Source organism: Propithecus coquereli, unplaced genomic scaffold (genome assembly GCF_000956105.1).
Source record: "Propithecus coquereli isolate 6110/MARCELLA unplaced genomic scaffold, Pcoq_1.0 Scaffold2, whole genome shotgun sequence".
NCBI lineage: Eukaryota > Metazoa > Chordata > Mammalia > Primates > Indriidae > Propithecus > Propithecus coquereli.
The window spans coordinates 3,260,895-3,281,307 of NW_012144966.1; the positions used below are offsets into that span (position 1 = coordinate 3,260,895).

General features: G+C 40.6%; 1 protein-coding gene across 1 annotated transcript in view; it reads left to right on the forward strand.

The window, feature by feature from the left end:
- Nucleotides 1-19,582, forward strand: part of SNX31 (sorting nexin 31) — a 65,581-nt gene extending 45,999 nt beyond the window's left edge. Inside the window, exons 10-14 of the mRNA XM_012643597.1 lie at nucleotides 1,661-1,864; nucleotides 6,380-6,493; nucleotides 10,910-10,987; nucleotides 16,338-16,394; nucleotides 19,305-19,582. Of these exons, the coding sequence (XP_012499051.1) occupies nucleotides 1,661-1,864; nucleotides 6,380-6,493; nucleotides 10,910-10,987; nucleotides 16,338-16,394; nucleotides 19,305-19,400 (549 nt within the window). The 3' untranslated portion in view covers nucleotides 19,401-19,582. The remainder of the gene's footprint in view (nucleotides 1-1,660; nucleotides 1,865-6,379; nucleotides 6,494-10,909; nucleotides 10,988-16,337; nucleotides 16,395-19,304) is intronic.
- The last annotated feature ends 831 nt before the right edge of the window (nucleotides 19,583-20,413 follow it).

The window sequence follows — 20,413 nt, forward strand, 5'->3', positions numbered from 1 at the left end:
CCTCGGCCTCCCAGAGAGCTAGGATTACAGGCGTGAGCCACCGCGCCCGGCCAGAGCTTCACTTTTAATAAAACATTTTCATTTCTTTTAGCTCATTACAGCAAAGAGGTTATTATGATTTTTAAATATTATCAAACAATAAAATAAACATTATAGATTTATTCCATATAATAAGTTAGAGAGTATTGAGGCAAGAGATGAAACTACTCTTTATATTCTTGAGACAAGATAACTCAGCCCCTGCCCCACCCCTGCACAGGTACCCTGTACTTATGACCTGTCATTTCTGGTGTTTCTCACTGACCCAACAGGAGGCCGGGCACCTTAATGTATCGCCCAAGCTGAAGCCCAAGCCATAGTGCAAAGAGCTGGTCCATGGGGCTGGGAGGGACAGCAGCTTTGAATGTTTCTCCTGCCAGCATGAGATCCAGAGTCTGCCGTCCCTCCCCACTTAGGTCTCCGCATGGTTCACTGTATCAGAAGATGCTTCACGGAGTCCTTGAAAAGGAGGTGTAAGTTACCTTGCTCCAGGAAAGGATCAGGAAAGAGGTTGTCATTGGGTGGTCTTCTTTCCGGTTTGACCACATGCTAAAGTGAGAACTGTGTTCTGCACACACATCTCACACGCCATTAGGCCAGGCCCATCTGTGGTGAAAGCTGGAAGAACAAGGTGGAGGTCACCAAACCAATATTTGCTTATTTAAATGCAATCAATAATAATACCACTTCGTTAAAAAATGAAAAGCTCTGAATAGGCATTAACAGGACAAGATGCCAGGACCACAGGTGTGAACTGCAACTGTCCTCTGTTCTTAGGTTACTTCGGAAGCAGTGGGAAGAACTAAAATTTAAAACTAACACAAAAGTGTTCCCTCGGCATTTGGGGGCCCTCTGGAATTCTACTTAAAAAGCAGACCTACTCATGCTCTCATTTTATTGCCATTCCCAAAATCTCTTTCTCTGACAATACCACCATCATATAAGACAGCCTGTAAAAATGAGCTGCTTTTCCTTCTACGTAGATCTCGACTTAATTTTTTTTTTTTTTTTTTTTTTTTGAGACAAGAGTCTCACTGTGTTGCCCGGGCTAGAGTGAGTGCCGTGGCGTCAGCCTAGCTCACAGCAACCTCAAACTCCTGGGCTCAAGCAATCCTTCTGCCTCAGCCTCCCAAGTAGCCAAGATTACAGGCATGCACCACCATGCCTGGCTAATTTTTTCTATTTTAGTAGAGACAGGGTCTCGCTCTTGCTCAGGCTAGTCTGACCTTGAGCGATCCTCCCACCTCGGCCTCCCAGAGTGCTAGGATTATCGGCTTAACTATTTAAAAGATGACACTTTAAATGTACACTTTTTGTTTCCTTGCTGTCATAATCCGCTGCGATGGAATCATGTCTGCTCATTCATTTAATCACTCCACTCTTTTCTTCACTCTTCATTCACTTGTCAAATATTTTTAGTCCCACTATGTGCCAAGCACCATAACAGGAGCAGGGGCACGATGGCGAAGGAGGCAGGTGTGGCCTCTGCCCTGGAAGGACACACTATGAACCTCCCTGGGGCTCAGTGTCAGCACAAGGGGCGCTGTCTTCTTTCTTATGGTCTGCTTCAAGTGGTCTTTTGCTTCCTTCTACCCCTCACCCTGCCCTGCTTTTGGAACAGTTTTTGGAGCTGTCCCGGGAGGTACGACACTATGGACACATGCAGCTGGATCCCTGTACCTGCGACTACCCGGAACCAGGCTGCAGAGCGGTTCTCTCTGTGGGCGACAACGAGATCAGCTGCTGCATCACCCTGCCTGGTAACCAGACTCAGGACGTCGTTTTCCAGATGAACAGGGTGAAGTGCTGGCAGGTCACTTTCCTTGTGAGTATCTTGGCACCCTGCTTTGCCCATGATTTAAAGTCTCCACATGTGATTTAAAAATCCTGTTGCTCTTGGGTGACTAAGTTGGCACTAGGGAGACAGGTTTGCCGTTTGAATCAGTACCCTGAGTGGAGCAGCATCTAAGCCACATTACACGTCATCTAGTAGTAAAACCTATCTGGAGTCCGGTATGGGTTCCCCATCTGGAGCAGCAGAGACACCGATCTTCTCACCTTCCAAGAGCAGACCTCTCTACTGTTTGAAGGGTGGCTATGGTAATAACAGCTACCATTTATTGAGCACTTACTATGTGCTCAGTCCTGACACAATCTCTACCCTTCACAACTGGTCACTGACCAGCAGAGCTCTTCTTAAGGAGCCCTGGCATCATGCTTGCATCACCAGCTCCTTTCAAGAGAAATCCTTATCAGATTTATGGAGTGCTACGTAGTACCAGGTGTGATGCTGGCCACTGCCACATCTATTTTTACATTCTCACCAGAGCTCATTGAGCTAAGTGGGATCATCCTCTTTACACAGGAAACCGAGGTTAACTCGTAGAGGGCAAAAGCTAATGGAGCAACTATGATGCCCACTTATTAAACCCATGGGCTCCCTGGGGACTTTTTAGCTGGTCTAGCACTTGCCCTCTCTGTGGCATTTGACACTGTCAACTACCCCTCCCTTTTCAAAACTCCCTCTCCTTCCTCCCCTATTGCCGTGGCCACTTCCCCCTCTGAGCATTGCCAAAATGCTGGTGTTTTCTGGGGTGCCTCTTCTAGCATCTTTCCCCTACATAGTCTCTGAAATCAATTGCCAGGTCCCTATCAAAGGCCCAGTGTGTCCTACTCCTTCTGGACACTGTCACTGGATGTCTCACGTTGTCTCAAACACCTTTCCCAAAGGCAGACTCGTCCGTCTCTTCTCGTGCCCGTCACGGAGTCCTTCCTCCTGAGCTCCCTGTCTCGGTACATGGGGCTTCCCCCACCACCCCCCAGCTGCCAAACCAGGAATCTTGGCTGTCTGTTTTCTCCTCACTCTTACCCCACACATGTAAGTGCTGATGGAGGCCAACACTGTTATCCCTCAGAGATCTCCCTGTTTCCACGCTCACAGCTCAGTCTCAACGTTCCCTGCATGGATGGCTGGAACAGCTTCCTGACCCTTCCCCCTGCCCTACTCTTGCCCCTTGGGGGTCACAGAAAATACACTGCTTGATTTCAGTCCTTTTAAATGTATGGAAACTTGCTATGTGGCCCCAAATTTGATCTTTCTTGGTACATGTTCCATATGTACTTTTTAAAAAGAATGTGCCTTCTGCTATTTTCTGGAATATTCTATAAATGTCAATTACTTTAGAGATTAACTTTTTTTTTTTTTTTGCTCAGCATAATTCTTTGGAAGTTCATCCAGGTTGTTGAATGTATCAGTAGTTTGTCTCTTTTTATTGCTAAGCAGTAGGGCATGATATGGATGTGCCAAAGTTTGTTTAACTACTGTATAGTTATACCACATTTTATCTATCCATTCATCCATTGATGGGACATTGGGGTTGTTTCTACTTTTTGCCTGTTCTGAGTTATGCTGCTATGAACATGTGTGTACAAGTTTTCGTGTGGACATATGTTTTTTGTTTCCCTTGGGTATATACCTAGGAGTGGAGTTACTGGGTCAAATGATAATTCTATGTTTAACTCTTTGAGGAACTGCTAGCCTACTTTCTAAAGTGGCTGCACAATTTTATATCCCCACTAACAGCATATGAGGGTTCTGCTTTTTCCACATCCTTGCCAGTACTTGTTATTGTCTAAATTTTTTTTTTTATTACAGCCAACCTAATGGGTGTGAAGTGGTATCTCATTGTGGTTTTATTTATTTTAGTATTTTTTCTCTCTCTGTTTTATTTTGGGTAGTTTCTACTGCTATGGCTTCAAGACTATTGATATTTTCTTATATAATGTCTAACATTGCTGTTTATCCCACTCAGTGTATTTTGACTTCTAAAATTGTATTTTTCATCCCTAGAAGTTTCATTTAGGTCTTTTTTTATATCTTCCATTTCTCTGCCTATCATGCTACTATTTTTCCCAAATTCCTCAGTGTGTGGAGTATATTTTAAATAACTATTTTAATATTTTTGCTTATTAATTCCATCATCTCTGTCATTTCTGGATCTGTTTTTATTGACTGATTTTTTTTTTCTGTTTGCAGATCGTATTTTCTTTTTTTTTTTTAATATTATAAGATCAGCTACATCTGTGGAATACAGATCATATTTTCCTTCTCCTTTTCATGCCATGTAATTTTTTGTGGTATGCTAAACATTATGAATTTTACAATGTTGAATGCTAGATTTTATTGAATTCCTTTAAGAGTATTAGACTTTGTTCTGACATGCAGTTAAATTGCTTGGGATTAGTTTTACTTTTTTGAGGTTTGCTTTTAAGCTTTCTTAAAGTCCAGAGTAGTCTTTAGAGCTAATTTAGCCCTTTACTTGTTAGCTATCATTCTTAGGACCCTACCCAGCATCTTGGCCTTGTCGCTCTATTCTGACTAATGGAAACGTGGATTCTGAACTCTGCAGCCTTGTTTGTGAGCTCCTGGAATTGTTCAACTTACTGCTTTCCAGTGGTTCTTTCTCTGGCCTCATGGAGTTTTACTTCACACATGCACAGATACTTATTCAGCCAAATATTTCAGAGAATCTCTCTAGAGCTCTCTCTACATATAAAGCCGTACTCTTTGGTGTTCTGCTTAATAAATTCTAACTTCAACTTCTTTAAATGTTTTTCTCTTTCTCCTCAACTCAGCAAGACCTCTGGGTTCTGTTTGGGTTCCCTGTCCTTGTGTTTCACCCTGAAAACCCCTTCAGGCAGTAAGCTGGGATGATTGTGGGGCTCATTTCATTTGTTTTCCTTCTCTCTGGCTTGACAGTCCTGAATTATCTGTTGTTCAATGTCTGAAAACAGCTGTTTTCCAATTCATTGTTTACACTGATGCTGTCAGACCAATATTCTAAAAATATAAATCGGGGTCGGGCGCGGTGGCTCACGCCTGTAATCCTAGTACTCCGGGCCGCCGAGGCAGGCAGATGGTTTGAACTGAGGAGTTCGAGACCATCCTGAGAAAGAGCGAGACCCCATCTCTACTAAAAAAATAGAAAGAAATTAGCTGGACAACTAAAAATGTGTAGAAAAAAAAAATTAGCTAGGCATGGTGGCGCATGCCTGTAGTCCCAGCTACTGGGGAGGCTGAGGCAGGAGGATTGCTTGAGCCCAGGAGTTTGAGGTTGCTGTGAGCTAGGCTGATGCCACGGCACTCTAGCCTGGGCAACAGAGTGAGACTCTGTCGCAAAAAAAAAACAAAACAAAAACAAAAAACAAAATATAAATCAAATTGTAGTATTTTCCAGCTTTCAAAAATATCTTTTTTTTTTTTCAGACAAGATCTTGTTATGTTGCCAGGCTGTTCTCAAACTCCTGGGCTCAAGGAATCCTCCTGCCTCAGCCTCCTGAGTAGCTGGAATTATAGGTGCACACTACCGTGTCCAGCTAAAATCTCTTGATGAATTTCTATTGCCCTCTGTGGGAAAAGACCCTTAACTTATAAAACCTATAAGAGTTAGGGCTCTTTGGTGGCAAGCAGTACAAACCAACGCTAGTGAAAAAGGGATTTGTTGGAATGATATGGAGTAACCTACAGATTCAAAGGACAAGCTGAGGCTTAAGAAAGAAAGGAACCAAAGGAGCTCAAGGTGTATAGGAAACAGGAACTTTCTATCAGGACCTGCTCTTTGGGTCTCTTTACTCTGGAATCAAATGAGGGGCACAGAGAATTGTTTGTCCAATTGTCCTAACCTTGTGTCATATGCTGCCCCCTGACTTATCATTCCCTGACAGTCCTACATAGATAACCTGCAGTGAAAGAGAGATGGTTTTCCCAAGAGAATTTGAGACTCCATTACTAGGAAAAAGAGTGATCAATGCTGCATAGCAAAAATCACAGGTGTTCTCTAGCCAGCTTTCAGGATCTGGTCCTACCCTTTCTCTCTAAACCTCTTCTCACACCACCCTCCGTGCCTGAAGCCCGGCTGCAGCCACAGGACATCCCTCGCAGTGTCTCCAGCATGCCGGGCTTCCTATGCCTCAGTGAATTTGCACTTACTATTTCTTCTACCAGGAACCACCTCTCACCTTCCCTCCCACCCCCCAAAACAAAACCACCACAACAAACTTGGATGGTTTCTGCTTTGCTCAGATGGCCCTCTCTCCAGCAAGCCTCCATTTACCCTCCCACCCTGGGTTACGGCCCATTCTGTTTACTTCCATAGACCTACATCTGCTTCCTTGATAGCCCTTACTACCTCTAATTATGGCTATTTACTTTCATGGCTCCTCAATAGATTGATAGCTTCTTGGGAATAGGGACAGTTTCACTCATTTTGATATTTTGCCCAGCCCATAAACAGGCACTTGAATTTCTATTGAATATCAAGTAATATCTTTTCCTCTGTAGGGGACTCTGCTGGATTTGGATGGGCCCCAGAGAACTCTCAACCAGAACTTAGAGCTCAGATTTCAATACAGCGAGGAGAGTCGCTGGCAGTGGTTTGTTATTTACACCAAACAGGTAAGTTCTCAGGGCGCAGCATGAAAACCTTCTGTGCTGAACTGCTGTCTTGCTTGCTGGGGGGGACGAGGCACGTTACCCTAGCCCAACTAGAGCAGGGCACTGGAGTGTGCCGCACACTCTCTTTTTGGACTGTAATACCTTTTATTTTGTTTTCTGTTTGGTTGTATTTTACTAGTCACCATGGCCTTCACATCAGTTAGAAACGAATTTAGTTACCAAGTAATGGAAGACTCAGCTAACAGTGGCTTAGACCAGGTGTCTGCAAACTTTTTCTTAGAGGAGCGGGTGGTAAATACTTTAGGATTTGAGGTCCATATGGTCTCCGTTGCAACTACTCAACTCTGTTAGGAGCACCTATAGACAGTACATGAACAAATGGCTCTGGCTATGTTCCAGTAAAGTGTTGTTTACAAAAACAGGTGGTGGGCTGGATTTGTTTGCTTACCTCTGGCTTAGACAATACAGATTTTATTATCTCACTTAATAATACTGGAGGTAAAGATTGGCATTCCTATTACTCTATTTTTTATTCAGGGCCTTTTCCAAGCAGATAAAAAGCTGTAAGTTGAGTATCCCTTATCCAAAATGCTTGGGACCAGAAGAAGTGTTTTGGACTTTGGATTTTTTTGGATTTTGAAATATTTGTATATAGAGTCATGTGCTGCGTAATGACATTTCAGTCAACAATAGATCACATATACAGCCATAGTCCCATAAGATTATAACACTGTATTTTTACTGTACCTTTTCTATGTTTAGATACACAAATACTTATCATTGTGTTACAGTTGCCTACAGTATTCAGTGCAGTAACATGCTGTACAGGTTTGTAGCCTAGGAGTGTAGTAGGCTATACCATCTATTTTTGTGTGAGTATACTCTAAGATGTTCACACGATGACAAAATTGTCCAACAATGCATTTCTCAGAACATATTCCTGTCAACTGTACTCAGTGGTCCCAGCCTTTTTGGCACCAGGGACCAGTTTCATGGAAGACAATTTTTCCATGGATGCGGGCGGTGGGGGGCGGTGGGCAGAGGTGGAGCTCAGGTGGTGATGCCAATGATGGGGAGCAGCTGTAAATACAGATGAAGCTTTATTCGTGTTCCAACACCACTCACCTCTTGCTATGCGGCCTGGTTCCTAACAGGCCACACACGGATTGGTACCAATCCGTGGCCCAGGGGTTGGGGACCACAGCTGTACATAACGAGTTATCTTTTTTTTTTTTTTTTTGAGACAGAGTCTTGCTCTGTCACCTGGGCTAGAGTGCCGTGGTGTCAGCCTAGCCCACAGCAACCTCAAACTCCTGGGCTCAAGTGATCCTTCTTCCTCAGCCTCCTGAGTAGCTGGGACTATAGGCATGCACCACCATGCCCAGATAATTTTTTCTATATATTTTAGTTGTCCAGCTAATTTCTTTCTATTTTTAGTAGAGACAGGGTCTCACTCTTGCTCAGCTGGTCTTGAACTCCTGACCTTGAGCGATCCTCCCGCCTCGGCCTCCCAGAGTGCTAGGATTACAGGCGTGAGCCACCACGCCCAGCCCTCATAATGAGTTATCTTGAAGATGGGACCCAAGTCTAAACATGAAATTTGTTTCATATATATCTTATATGCATAGTCTGAAGGCTATTTTATATTTTTAATAATTTCATGCATGAAATAAAGCTTGTGCACGTTGAACCATCAGAAAGCAAAGGTGTCACTGTCTCAGCCGCCCGTGTGGACAATTTGTGGTTATTTGGTATCATCATCATTCCCAACTCTGAATTTATATGCTACCAATAAGCAATCATTTTCTTACATTTATTCACACATAAGTACTTAACAGTAGAAAATATAACAGGCCATAAATACAGTGAAAAAAATATGTGTTCAGGGTAACAGCAGTACAGTAGCATCACCAGAATACCCGTACCAGCTGCTAAACAACAGCAATGACAAACTGCATTGTGTGCCTGTATTTTGACTGCTACCAGTCACCTGAGGTCAGGTGTGTAATTGTCCACTTGTGGTGTCATGTCAGCACTCCAGAAGTTCCAGCTTTTGGATTAGGGATATTCAACTTGTATCTCTCTTATCTGGAAAGCAAATGCTTAACCCCAGAAAGCCCCCAGTAGATTTTTTGTTATGTCTCATTGGCCAAAACTGGGTCATATGACCACTCCTGGCTACAGGGGCGTCTGCGAATCAAGCATCTAACAAAGAGGAACAGGATTCATGATTGGATGAGAGTAAGCTTGAGTCATTGCCTGGGGCTGAACATTTTATCATCCCAAAAAAAATCTTAGGAGAGAAGAAGGGGCAATGGTTGTTGGGTAGCCAAGTATCCATGTCTGCCATAAGCTTATAACTAAAATTGGACTGGAAATCCTAAAAAAATCTAATTTTCTAAACACCAAATCCAATTGAAAAATTCTTTTTACTGAATTAAGCTATTTAAAATTGGAATAGAAACTACAGATGTTCTAAGATGGAATCAAAATATTAAAGGAATCTCTGCATTGCCATTATATTCAATTTGAGTCCCTGGTGATCACGCTGAACTCTATGAAGCATTCTGATTTCAGTCAACCAACACCCTCTTTCAATATATTTCTAGTACGGTTGTGGTCATGATAGCAAAATCCTCTGAAAAGCATGAACTGCTAAACCAAAATCCTGGGTTAAAGACATGGGTCCTTAGGTTCACCTTAAATATGAAACATCCTTAGGAAAATGGTAGGATGGTTTGCTGAGGCAAGATTTGCAGTCACTTGGACAGACATGAAAAGATTTGGGGAGTAACACCACCCCCAACCACCTCCCTCCTCAGAATGCTAAGTGCAGTTAAATTTTATTATGGTTTTTTAATCTATTCAGTAGCAAATGAGTTTAAGCCACTATAAAGAAGTACAATAAACATTCTTTCAAAGGATTCCTAGTAAACTTTTATTTCCTTTGGAGTGTGAGTTTTATTGATGCGTACCCAAGAGCTACTTTTGCAAAAGGCAGCAATGTGACTTGTATGTGCGCTTTGCAAGCGCACATGAGGGTTTGGGCCCAAATCTTTTCTAGGCCCTTTAAACAAAAGCTCAGTCCCTTTGTGTTTAATAAACCTGACCTGGTTTATAGCAGAGTTCTAGCCTACATATTTGTGTACATTGTGCAGGAATATGGAATCGGTCTGCATCTTGTTTACCACCATTAAACATCCTTCCTAGCTGCATTAGCTCAGGGTTTTGTTGTTTATTTCATTCTCTAGTTTTGTGTGGGTTACATTTATGCACAGATAAACAGGGCCAGTTCTTAGCAAAGCTAGGAAGTCAGAATTTATGTATAAACTCCACATCTGTTACTCTTTTCCTTATTGGTGGCAGCTGCTTTTCTTTCTTCTCTCCTTTCCCCTTAAATAAAATTAATTCCTATCAGGCTCTTCAGCCCTTCAAAATGTTGAGGCCCGTATGTAGTCCTTTCTCCCTTCTAATTCTGCTTTCTCTGTCCCCCCCTCAAAGAGCTTTGTACTTGGGGTACCACCCCAGACAGGTTTGCTCTCTCTCTTCTCCCTCCTCTCCATCATCCCCTCCAGCACAGTGGCCGTCCCTGAGCATAGCCCTGTGCTAAGGTTCTGCCTCAACTTTGAGCTGCAGTCATCTCAAACCTTAGTGGGACCAAAGGAGAAAACAGCAAGTCAAGAATTGAGAGCAGGATGAGACAAAAAGTATTAGTGGGAAAGGAGCAAATGGGAAAATCATAGGAAAATTTGGCACATCGGTGAAGAGCCTGGCACAAGAAAGCCCAGCCTTTGTGCACAAGATGTGCAGCTATGTGTGTCTTGGTGCTAACAACGATGATTAAGCCACAGGGGATACTGGAGGCAACTGTCAGTCTTGAAACAGTGATTAAAGATATTGGAAAAATAAGAAAGTGAAGAAAAATAGCTAATTTGGGTTTTTTTAAGTTCAATAAAAGCAATAAGGTGCTAATATATTCTTTCAAACCAGTTACTATTTATGCCTAATAATAGGTCTCAATTACGTGTAAATAGAGGATTGACCGTCACCAGTTTATTTGATGACAATAATAAGTAGTTTTGTTTGTTGCTCATAAAATATGATCTACTTATGAAATACTAGAAAACATGGGATGCAAGGGGGAAGTTTTAAGAGGAAAAAGATTAGTAAAGAGATCCTGGCCATTTTTCATCTGTCTTTTTGAAATTTACCATACACATGTCTATGTAATTGAGAAAACATATAGTTACTTGCTAATTGCATCTTATGCAAATTTCTGGAAGTTAAAAAGATCTAAATTCTTGAAAGCATGCTATTGGAGGGCAGAGCTCAAACTCTGCTTTGTTCTATGAGGAGGGAAGGAAGAGAATGGAGATCTCTCTAGTTGAGAAGGTTATTTATTTCTGGATTTCTTAGGCTTTTTTGCTGAGTAGCTGCTTGAAAAAGATGATCTCAGAAAACACGGTAAAGCTAGCTGCTGAGAATCCAGAAATGGTAAGTGCTCTTGGCTGTGCATATTTTTCACTTTAAGTTCCCACCATCAGCTAACACTTGGAGAGCAAACTACACTCATAAATTCCCTGGGCCAGCAGGTCTGGTTCTCAAGAGAGAAATCCCAACCACACAGAAGCAAGCTCTTGGTCCTCTCTGGTAGCTCAGGCCTCAGAATGGCATGGGGGAAGGAAGCCTGTCTTTAAAACTCAAGCCATTTTTCCAATGAGAAGTCATCTTTGGATCTGTGAACTCTTTAATCCTCGCTTTGTATCATTTCATTTCGCCGTCCCCCACATGGAGGCTTTCAGATTTATCACAAAAGCTACATCATAAAGTCAGGATCTTAAGGGGTGGGGAATGATCGTAAATAAGGTCTAGAGTTTGTCTCTAGAAAGAATCCACAGCCTCTTGATACTTCCTTTGTGCCAACCGAAAATGCCTTTAGCAGTTGGAGGAAGCCATCAAGTCAAAGAAACTCTAAAGGCTATAATTTTTTCTCAATGTAAAATTAAGCTTTATTTTTCTGGTCTGCATTTACTCATTAAAGGCCTACTAGCTCATTGAAAGGGTGGGTGGGCACGCTGCTAAAAAAATTACTGAGATTTTTAAACTTTTTAAATTGCCTGTCATCATCATGATTTAAGCATGTCCCAAATAAGACAGTACAATTCGATCTTTTAAAATGATTACAAATGCTAATGCCTCGTTGACATTTGTAAACTTAATTCTTCTAGACTATTGCGCTGATCTTTAAAAATACAACAGAAAACATTTGGAAAATTCTCTAATGTTTTCATTTAAATTTAGTTTTTTATGAGAGATGGATGGCATCTTTAGTTAACATTGATCTTTACTTTATAGCTTTTTCCTAAGAAAATAATTGTACTTTATACTTATTTCTCTTTCTTCTAGAACTGAAAATATTTTTCCAGGGAAAATAAATTTACTGCCTCCCAGTGACTGCACAATTCAAAATGTACTAGAGAGTAGTAAATCAAAGCAATAAAGGAATCAAGGCGACTCTTTTAAAAAGAGTAATAAAATCCAACCTCTTAGGCAGGATGGACCCTCTTAGGTTCTGATTATTATATACATAAAAAGAAGAATAAAGAGAAAAGTAATTAACTGAAGTAATCTCATTAAAAGGGAGAAGTGCTCTTAAATGTGGATGAATAAAACGTAAGCTACTTGATACAGGAAATACTTGTGCAATGAATAGCTAAGTAGTGAACTCAGTAGAATGGAGAAGGTAGCAATCTATTTAGAGTTTTCAAGAAAAGCGACAGCACTGCATTCCTTAGATTTGCACGCAGACTGAAAACCATGATTTATCTCTGACCAATGGCAAAATCAGCATATTAGCAATACTCTTGTGTTGCCTTATCCAAATAAATAGTCAACAAGTCTTAGTTCCAAAAACCTGAGTTTTCAAGAGGATATTGTAGGCATAGTCCACATTTCAATTTGAAATTTCATCACAAAGCTTTGGGCAGAACGGACCCCCAGAAGGTAAAGGAAGCAGACAGTTCATCCGTGTGAACTTACACTGAGTGCTGGGCCTCCTCACAGAGTACAGTTGACTAAAGTCAACTTAAAGTGGCTTAAAGTAACTATATAAATGTATGACTGTGACAGTCCCTTGTTTTCTGGGTAAATACACTAAGTCTGAACTGACACACGGCACTTGTAGAAAGCTTGTATGGGCTACGACACAGAGGTCTCCATTTTGCAAGGCAGATTCTGAGTCCAAGATTTTTTTTTTTTTTGAGACAGAGTCTCAATCTTTTGCCCAGGCTAGAGTGAGTGCCGTGGTGTCAGCCTAGCTCACAGCAACCTCAAACTCCTGGGCTCAAGCAATCCTTCTGCCTCAGCCTCCCGAGTAGCTGGGACTACAGGCATGTGCCACCATGCCTGGCTAATTTTTTTCTATATATTTTTAGTTGTCCAATTAATTTCTTTCTAATTTTTTAGTAGAGGCGGGGTCTCGCTCTTGCTCAGGCTAGTCTTGAACTCCTGAGCTCAAACAATCTGCCCGCCTCGGCCTCCCAGAGTGCTAGGATTACAGGCGTGTGCGCCCGGCCTGAGTCCAAGATTTTTATAATCTTGAAGAATCTGAGGCAGGAGGGAGAAATTGAGGAAACTATAACCCAAATGAGCCCCATAAATTAAAGCAGATGGCCTCCAGAAGCAGATTAAATCATACTGGTTTTCTCCTAGGAAGATGGAATGAGGGAAAGAAGAAATTTATTGCTAACTTAAAGTTAATTAGCTTCATTAGTTTTAGGCAATGTTTTGAAAGATAAGACTTGAACTGTTTATGAAGAAATCATTAAAATTTGAGTCAAACAAATGCACTAAAGAATAAAGTAAACATAAAACCACAACAAAAAATATGTTAAATTCTTAAAGGCAATATTAACCATAAACCAAAAGAAAAAAATATATAACATTTTTCTTAAAGCTTTGCCTCTACACAAAAACCTAAATCAATTTTGTTAATATTTGTTGCTTTTAACTGGAGCAGAATTATAAAGGGTTGTTTTATTTTAAAATAAAGTGTATTGATTAGGATTGGGTTTAACCACATATGACAGAAAACAAAAGAAGTGCCTTAGACAAAATAGAAGTTTGTTTCTTCCTCACCTAAAAGAAGTCCAGAGGTAGGCAGTCTAGTGCTGGGATGGTGACTCCCTAATATCACCAGAGACCTTTCTGCTGTGCTATGTTCAGTGTGTGGCTTTGCCCAGAATGGGTGCTGGAGCACCCATCATTATATCCACATTCCAGGCAGCAAGTATGAAGAAGATATGAACAAGGGTTTATGTCTTTTCTTTAAGGAGGAGTCTCAGAAATTCCACACACAATTTCTGCCTACAACTCATCGGCCAAGAGTTAATCACAACACAGGCCCACACCTAGCTGCAAGGGAGTCTGGTTAATGCAGTCTTTACAGTCTTTATAGTAGGGCGTGTTGTCTCTGCAAATAAGACTAGGTGTTATTACTAAGGAAGAAAGGCAGAATGGATAATGGAGTAGACTGCCAACAATCTCTGCCATTTAAAGAATTTTAAAAGACATCAAGGAAAGAAAATAGATGTATTTTATGCAATTGATATATTTCTGAGGAATTTCTGAAAGTGTATTATTTTGTTTATTGAACCATAATCTGAATACTTGAAAGGTACTTCAGGAATATGCTGGTGAATAATTTTCTGAATTAAAAAAAAATTTATATTTCTATAATCTATACCTAGTTTGTATATTTTTCCTTCAATTTTCTTAAAAGTAGGTCTGACCTCTAAATTAGTTTTCTCAAAAAATGGCAGAATGAGATGGCGTTCTAATTTCTGTTCACCTTATTCTTCTCACTCCATGCCCGGCTACCATCGCCATATGTATGTATCTCTCCATTTTTCTTTCATTTTGGGCAAGGTGAGACCATTCAAAAGGCACCTGGTACTTTTAAATGTGTTCCATTATATGGTGAGGAGGAGAAACACCAAAGGCAGCAGTATTTGATGTCCCAGGAATGTTAGCCTTTTGAAGAGCTGGTCCAGTCCATAAAATGGAAAAACTATAGACAGCAGTCATGGGAATGGTCTGAGTATAGCAGGATGACAAAGTTTTAGAAAGCCAGGGGAAAATTGCAATATAGAAATAAGTGATTATATTATTAAGAGAAACTACTCTATACATGAAAGAGAAAGTACAGGAATATTACAACTTTATCCAACTTTATTCCACCTAGTATGTAACGTGTTTAAAGCCTTATTGCAGTAAGTCAGGGAAACTGATTATATCAGAAACTGCTTAAGATGTGTAGTGGGTTCTATTTTATTTCTTTAGACATAGGGAGGGGAAGGGAAGAAGAATAGGAGAGAAAAATGCTGAGTGTTTTCCCCCCAAGTTCTATAGTTCATGGCACAAGACTATTTATAAACTATAATGTAATATTGTAAAATAACAATAGGGACAAAACACATAAGACATCAGAGCATTAATTTCTCATTTACTGTGGCTTAACTGACTTTTTAAAAATGATTGAGATAGCTTCAAATATATTAACATTTCTGTTAAGAATACTAACCTAAAGGAAGTCTATGCACACCTCTTTAAAACAATGTATGTTATAACAAAGTTAATCATCATTAAAACGTAATGCTCTTTTGCAGTTATTTATCCCACTTATCTTGAAATATTCCATTCCATAGTAGGTAATAATAAACAACTTAATTCACCCCTTCATTCTGTCAGGGAGCTTATTTGTTGGCTGGGGAAGGCGATTAGTACAGAGACATTTATAATTGTAGAGTGCTAAGCACTGTGCCCTGTTTGAGATATGCACAGACCACACAGTTGTTTAATAGTAGTTCTTTTCTTTCCCATTAAGAAAGTTCTAAGAACTCTTTTCCCCAAAGACCTAGCTAGGTCTACTGAGTTTAGTAGGGGTGCCCCTCCAGATTCGCTCTCCACTCCTCACCTGCTCTGCGACCTTGTTGCAGGAGGTGACTCACTGGGAAACCCAGCAGGAGATTGGCGGGTGAGGGAAAAGGGAGATTGGGTGTGGGTTTCTCGGTCTCCATCCCTGCTGGGTCTCTGTGGTTGGTGTATCCCTCCAGTGGAGGCTACGGCTCCTGGCAGACAACATCTCCTCCTTACAGCTACCTCTACTCTCGGGTTCCAGTAACAGCTGTTCCCCTTGCCTCTTCGGGGCTAGAGGTGGTAACATCTCCCCCAAGCTCCCTCATTGCCAGCCCTAGAGGCCCCACCATCCCTTCATTGATTCACTTTAATCCTGCCCACACCTCTATTAAATAGTTAAATAGTTCCTTTCTAAAACTCTCCTCACTTACCCCAGGAATGCACCATCTGTTTCCTGCTGGGACCCTGACTGGTATATTAAGTTTACCTTATGCACATGAAGTATATTCAACTGTCTTGAACTTCACTTTGATTCTTCATTTGATTAATGGCGCCTTTTTATTAAGCAAAGCCCCATTTGGCTTTGATTCAGCGTATGGATTGGAGCTCTGTGGATTATTTCAGAATTTAGAAGAACATTTTATCTCACATGAAGTTCTTTTAAAAGCTTTCTTAAATCACAAAACCCACAGGCAACCCCTAATGTTAAACATTACATGTCACTTAACTTTTGGGGACGCCATTTCTGTAACAAGACTCCGGCGAGTGAAGGAGGAGGGCACAGATGACAATCGGTGTACCTGCTGACTGGCAGCCTATGGGACCATTAAGAGGATTGTTGTGGAAGGTAAAATGTGCTAGTTAAATAGGTTATTTGTGTGCTTGCTTCTCTGGGCTGCGCTGACTGACATTTTACTAATCTATTTAGCAGATTGAAGTTCCGGAACAAGGCAAAAATAACAAATACCACATTCATCAAAGCCAGGTCTGTGAGTAAAATTATGTAATCAATATATTATAATTTTGATAAATCTGCCCTTTTTTCCCCTATAACCAAAGTCATTCTACTTCCAAGAATAAGCCAGAATTCCATTTCTCAGAAGCTCTTCTATGTAAGTTGAGCCAATTGGAGGGCTGACATGAAGTGTAGTATTTTTATTGCAACACCCAGCAGGGCTAAGAGAATTTTTTTTTTTTTTTTTTTTGAGACAGAGTCTCACTATGTTGCCCTGGCTAGAGTGAGTGCCGTGGCATCAGCCTAGCTCACAGCAACCTCAAACTCCTGAGCTCAAGCAATCCTTCTGCCTCAGCCTCCCGAGTAGCTGGGACTACAGGCATGCGCCACCATGCCCGGCTAATTTTTTTCTATATATAGCTGCCCAATTAATTTCTTTCTATTTTTAGTAGAGACGGAGTCTCGCTCTTGTTCAGGCTGGTTTCGAACTCCTGAGCTCAAACAATCCGCCCGCCTCAGCCTCCCAGAGTGCTAGGATTACAGGCGTGAGCCACCGCACCCGGCCTAAGAGAATTTTTTATACAGAAAATTTCCAAGAGAAACACAAAATTCTTTGGTGATTTTCTTCTATACCCCATGAATTTTTTAAAAAATTCTCTCTCTACTTTGTATATTTTAGTATATTTTAGTTTCATAGGTTTTCTGCAATGTACTCTGTATAAAACAACTTTTAAGTTTATAAGATACTTTTTTGCGCATTTAGGTCTGCCATACAGATAATAATAGAAAAAAAGTAAAACAGACAACATTTTTATGCCCTTATTTTTGTCAGGCTTGTTCCAAGCACTTGTATGTGAATTAACATATTTCTCCACAACCCAAAAATAAGTTGAGGAAACTAGGGCACGGAGAGGTTAAGTGACTGGCCCAAGGTTGCACAGTAATCAATAGTGAAAGGAAGCAGGCAGTCTGACCCCAGAACCACGCCCTTAACTACCTTGCTAACTCTTCCTTTCTACGTCCAAATCCTAGTGTAGGTGAGTGAAGTAAAGTTGACTTCTAAGTAGCATTTGAATGGGATTTATTATTGATTCAGCACCTGTCACAATGTCTAGTGTGGGTAGAGAGATCCTTAGTATATAAGTACATTATTTATAAATATGTAAGTACATACGGTCGTTTCTTGAGTGAATAAGCTCGGGGGAAAGGTAAAAGTAAAAGCAAAAGCAAAGCTTTCTTTTTCATAATAACGGCATTTCTGGCTGGTTAGGGCCGAGACAGGGGATAGAAACTCCACCATTTACTAGCTACGCATCTTTAGGGACTCCTGAAGTGCTTCTTAAAAGACAGATTCCTGAGCCTCATCCCCAAAGATCAATGCGGTCGATTTGGGTTGGGGGCTTTGGAAAATCAGCATTTATAACAAGCACCCCAGTGAGACACACTGCACCATGCTTCAATTTCTTTATCTGCAAAATGCAGATGAGAATCACTTCATCATTTAAATCCATCCATTTTAGCAGCATACAGCCATAGAGCCGTAGTTCTCAACCTTGGCTGCACGTTGGAGTCACCTGGGGAACTCTAAAAACTAATGGCTGAGCCCCACCCTCAGAGATTGATTTAATTGATCTGAGGGGCCTGGATAAGAGAATTTGTAAAAGCTCCCCAGGTGCATCTAATATACAATCAGAATTGGAACCATTATCCTAGAACAGTGGTTCTCAATGTGTCGTCCCTGGACCACAGTATCAGCATCACTCGTTAGAAATTAGGTCTGAAAAACAATAACAAAAAAAAAAAAAACAATGAAAAAAGAAATGCAAATTCTCAGGCCCCAAACCTAGTGGATCAGAGGCTCTGGGAGAGGGATCAGGCAATCGGTGTTTAACAAGCCTGTGGGATGAATCTGATGCATTTTCAAGTTTAAGAGCCACTGTCCTAGAACGACAGACAACACAACCCACATCACAACTGTGATGCATTCAGTTGTCCTCTCAGGTGAGTAGTAACTCTCAAACACGCACACCCACCCCATGCTCCCAACAGGACCAGCATGTCAGCAGGAGGCCTGTGTCCAACTATGTTGAATGTAAATTTATCTAGCAAACCTTCAGACAGAGCCTATCCTGAGCCAGGCACTGTTATAATTACTTTCCATGTAGAACTCATTTCATCCCCATAGCAACCTAGGTACTATTATTATCCTTGGTTCGCTGCCTAGGGAACTGAAACACAGAAAGGTTAAGTAACTTGCCCAAGGTCACACAGCCAGTACAATAGTGGAGGCAATATTTAAACCCAAGCAGTCTTTATTTGTTGTTTACAAATAGAATTTGTTCCTTTAACCACTCTGTGATGGGGCCTCTCTATTGAAACAAATCTCTTACAGAGAAAAAATTTTAACCTATCTGGTCATTTAGGTGCCCACATTTTTTTTCACTCTCTACTCTCCATGTCCCTGTCTTTAAGATTTCATAAATACTGAAGGCAAACTCACTGAAGTGACATGACTTCTTAAAATGTTTTAAAATAAGCATAATACTTTTTTACAGTTTGTATTTGTGTGGGGTGTACAATGAAGATTTGGGGCAAACTTAAAAATTGAAAGTCACATGGCTTCGAGGGAGGACAAAAGGACAAGATAAGCAGAGTTCGGTGTTACCTGGGTGACATCCCAGGACTCAGAAAGACACTCAGGACACGTCTACCTCAGCAGACCAGCAAGGGGTGCTTTCCTCACCCTAACAGGTGTACCCACACCTACCCCCAATAATAAAGCTTCTACAGGATCAAACCATTTAAAATAACTATTGCTGAAATAAATGTAACCTTCCCATTGCCCTTTTAATACAGTTTTAAGCTTGGCTTTTTTATTGTTATTGCTGTGGAAATTATTTACTCTCATTTACATTCCTTACTTCTCTGTTTACTTTGCAGCAGAAAGACTATTCTAGTTTTCTACCAAGAACAAGCAAGATTAAGATAGTTAAAGATGACTGTGTTTTTGGGACCATAAAGGAAGAAGATCTTTGAAGACAAGTCTGATGTCCTCTCATTGCTATTTCAAGACAGTGAAAGAACTTGGGGGTTGAGGTGGGCTTCCTGTCATCAATGGAAGAAATGTGACCTCTTCTCATTTTTTTTTTTTTGGCATCAAAATAGACTGTATTCATCAAGTATACCCCAGCAGTCCATGTAAATATGAAGATTAGAAAGAAATAGGAACCAAAGTTAGAGGTTTTTTAATAGCTCATAAATGGCAAGTTTGAATCAACTAATATGAAAGTCGTTCTATTTTTCCCTCTAAAATAGGTATTTACATGGCCTCATGAAGTCTTTTGTATGTTCTGAAGTTACATGAATGAAAGGCTCATTATAAAATATTACAAATACATTTGGGATCAAGTTCTAAAGACATGACTCCTCAGCTGAGGAAAATACGGCTCTAAGAAGTGGAATCACAGAAAAAGAAACATGGGTTTCTCTGATCCATCCACACTAGAGCAAGACTAGAGCAAGAGGGTGATGAAATACTGATTTGTTTCCGTACAAATTCTGAGCCTACCAATACGGAGGGACTCAGGGTAACAGGCTGCCAGCTCTGTGTTCCACCATAGTAGTCATTGTACTCTGTCCGTAGGATCCTGAATTCAGTTCAATAATCAACATGCTATTTTGGATATTTTTATTTTGGAAAGCAATAAGGCCCTGCACTTCATATCAGATACTTTATAAGTCTCTTAGCTTTAAAAATATGTATACTTTCTCACTAGATTTTTTTCCTATCCAGTTTCAGTTATCTCATGGTAATTAATGTAATTATGTAGAGAATTAAGACTACAATCAGCAAGAGGGAGAGAGGAATCTATATAATGTAATTAGAAAATGTAGTAGTCTAATGTTCTTTTCTAATTGGGTTATATCATTGATTATATAATAAATATGAAATATATTCCAGTGAATGTAGAATTTACTGACAAAAATTCTATGATTGATCTCTTTGAAATGTAGAATCTATTAAGACCGTATAATATTTATAAACTAAT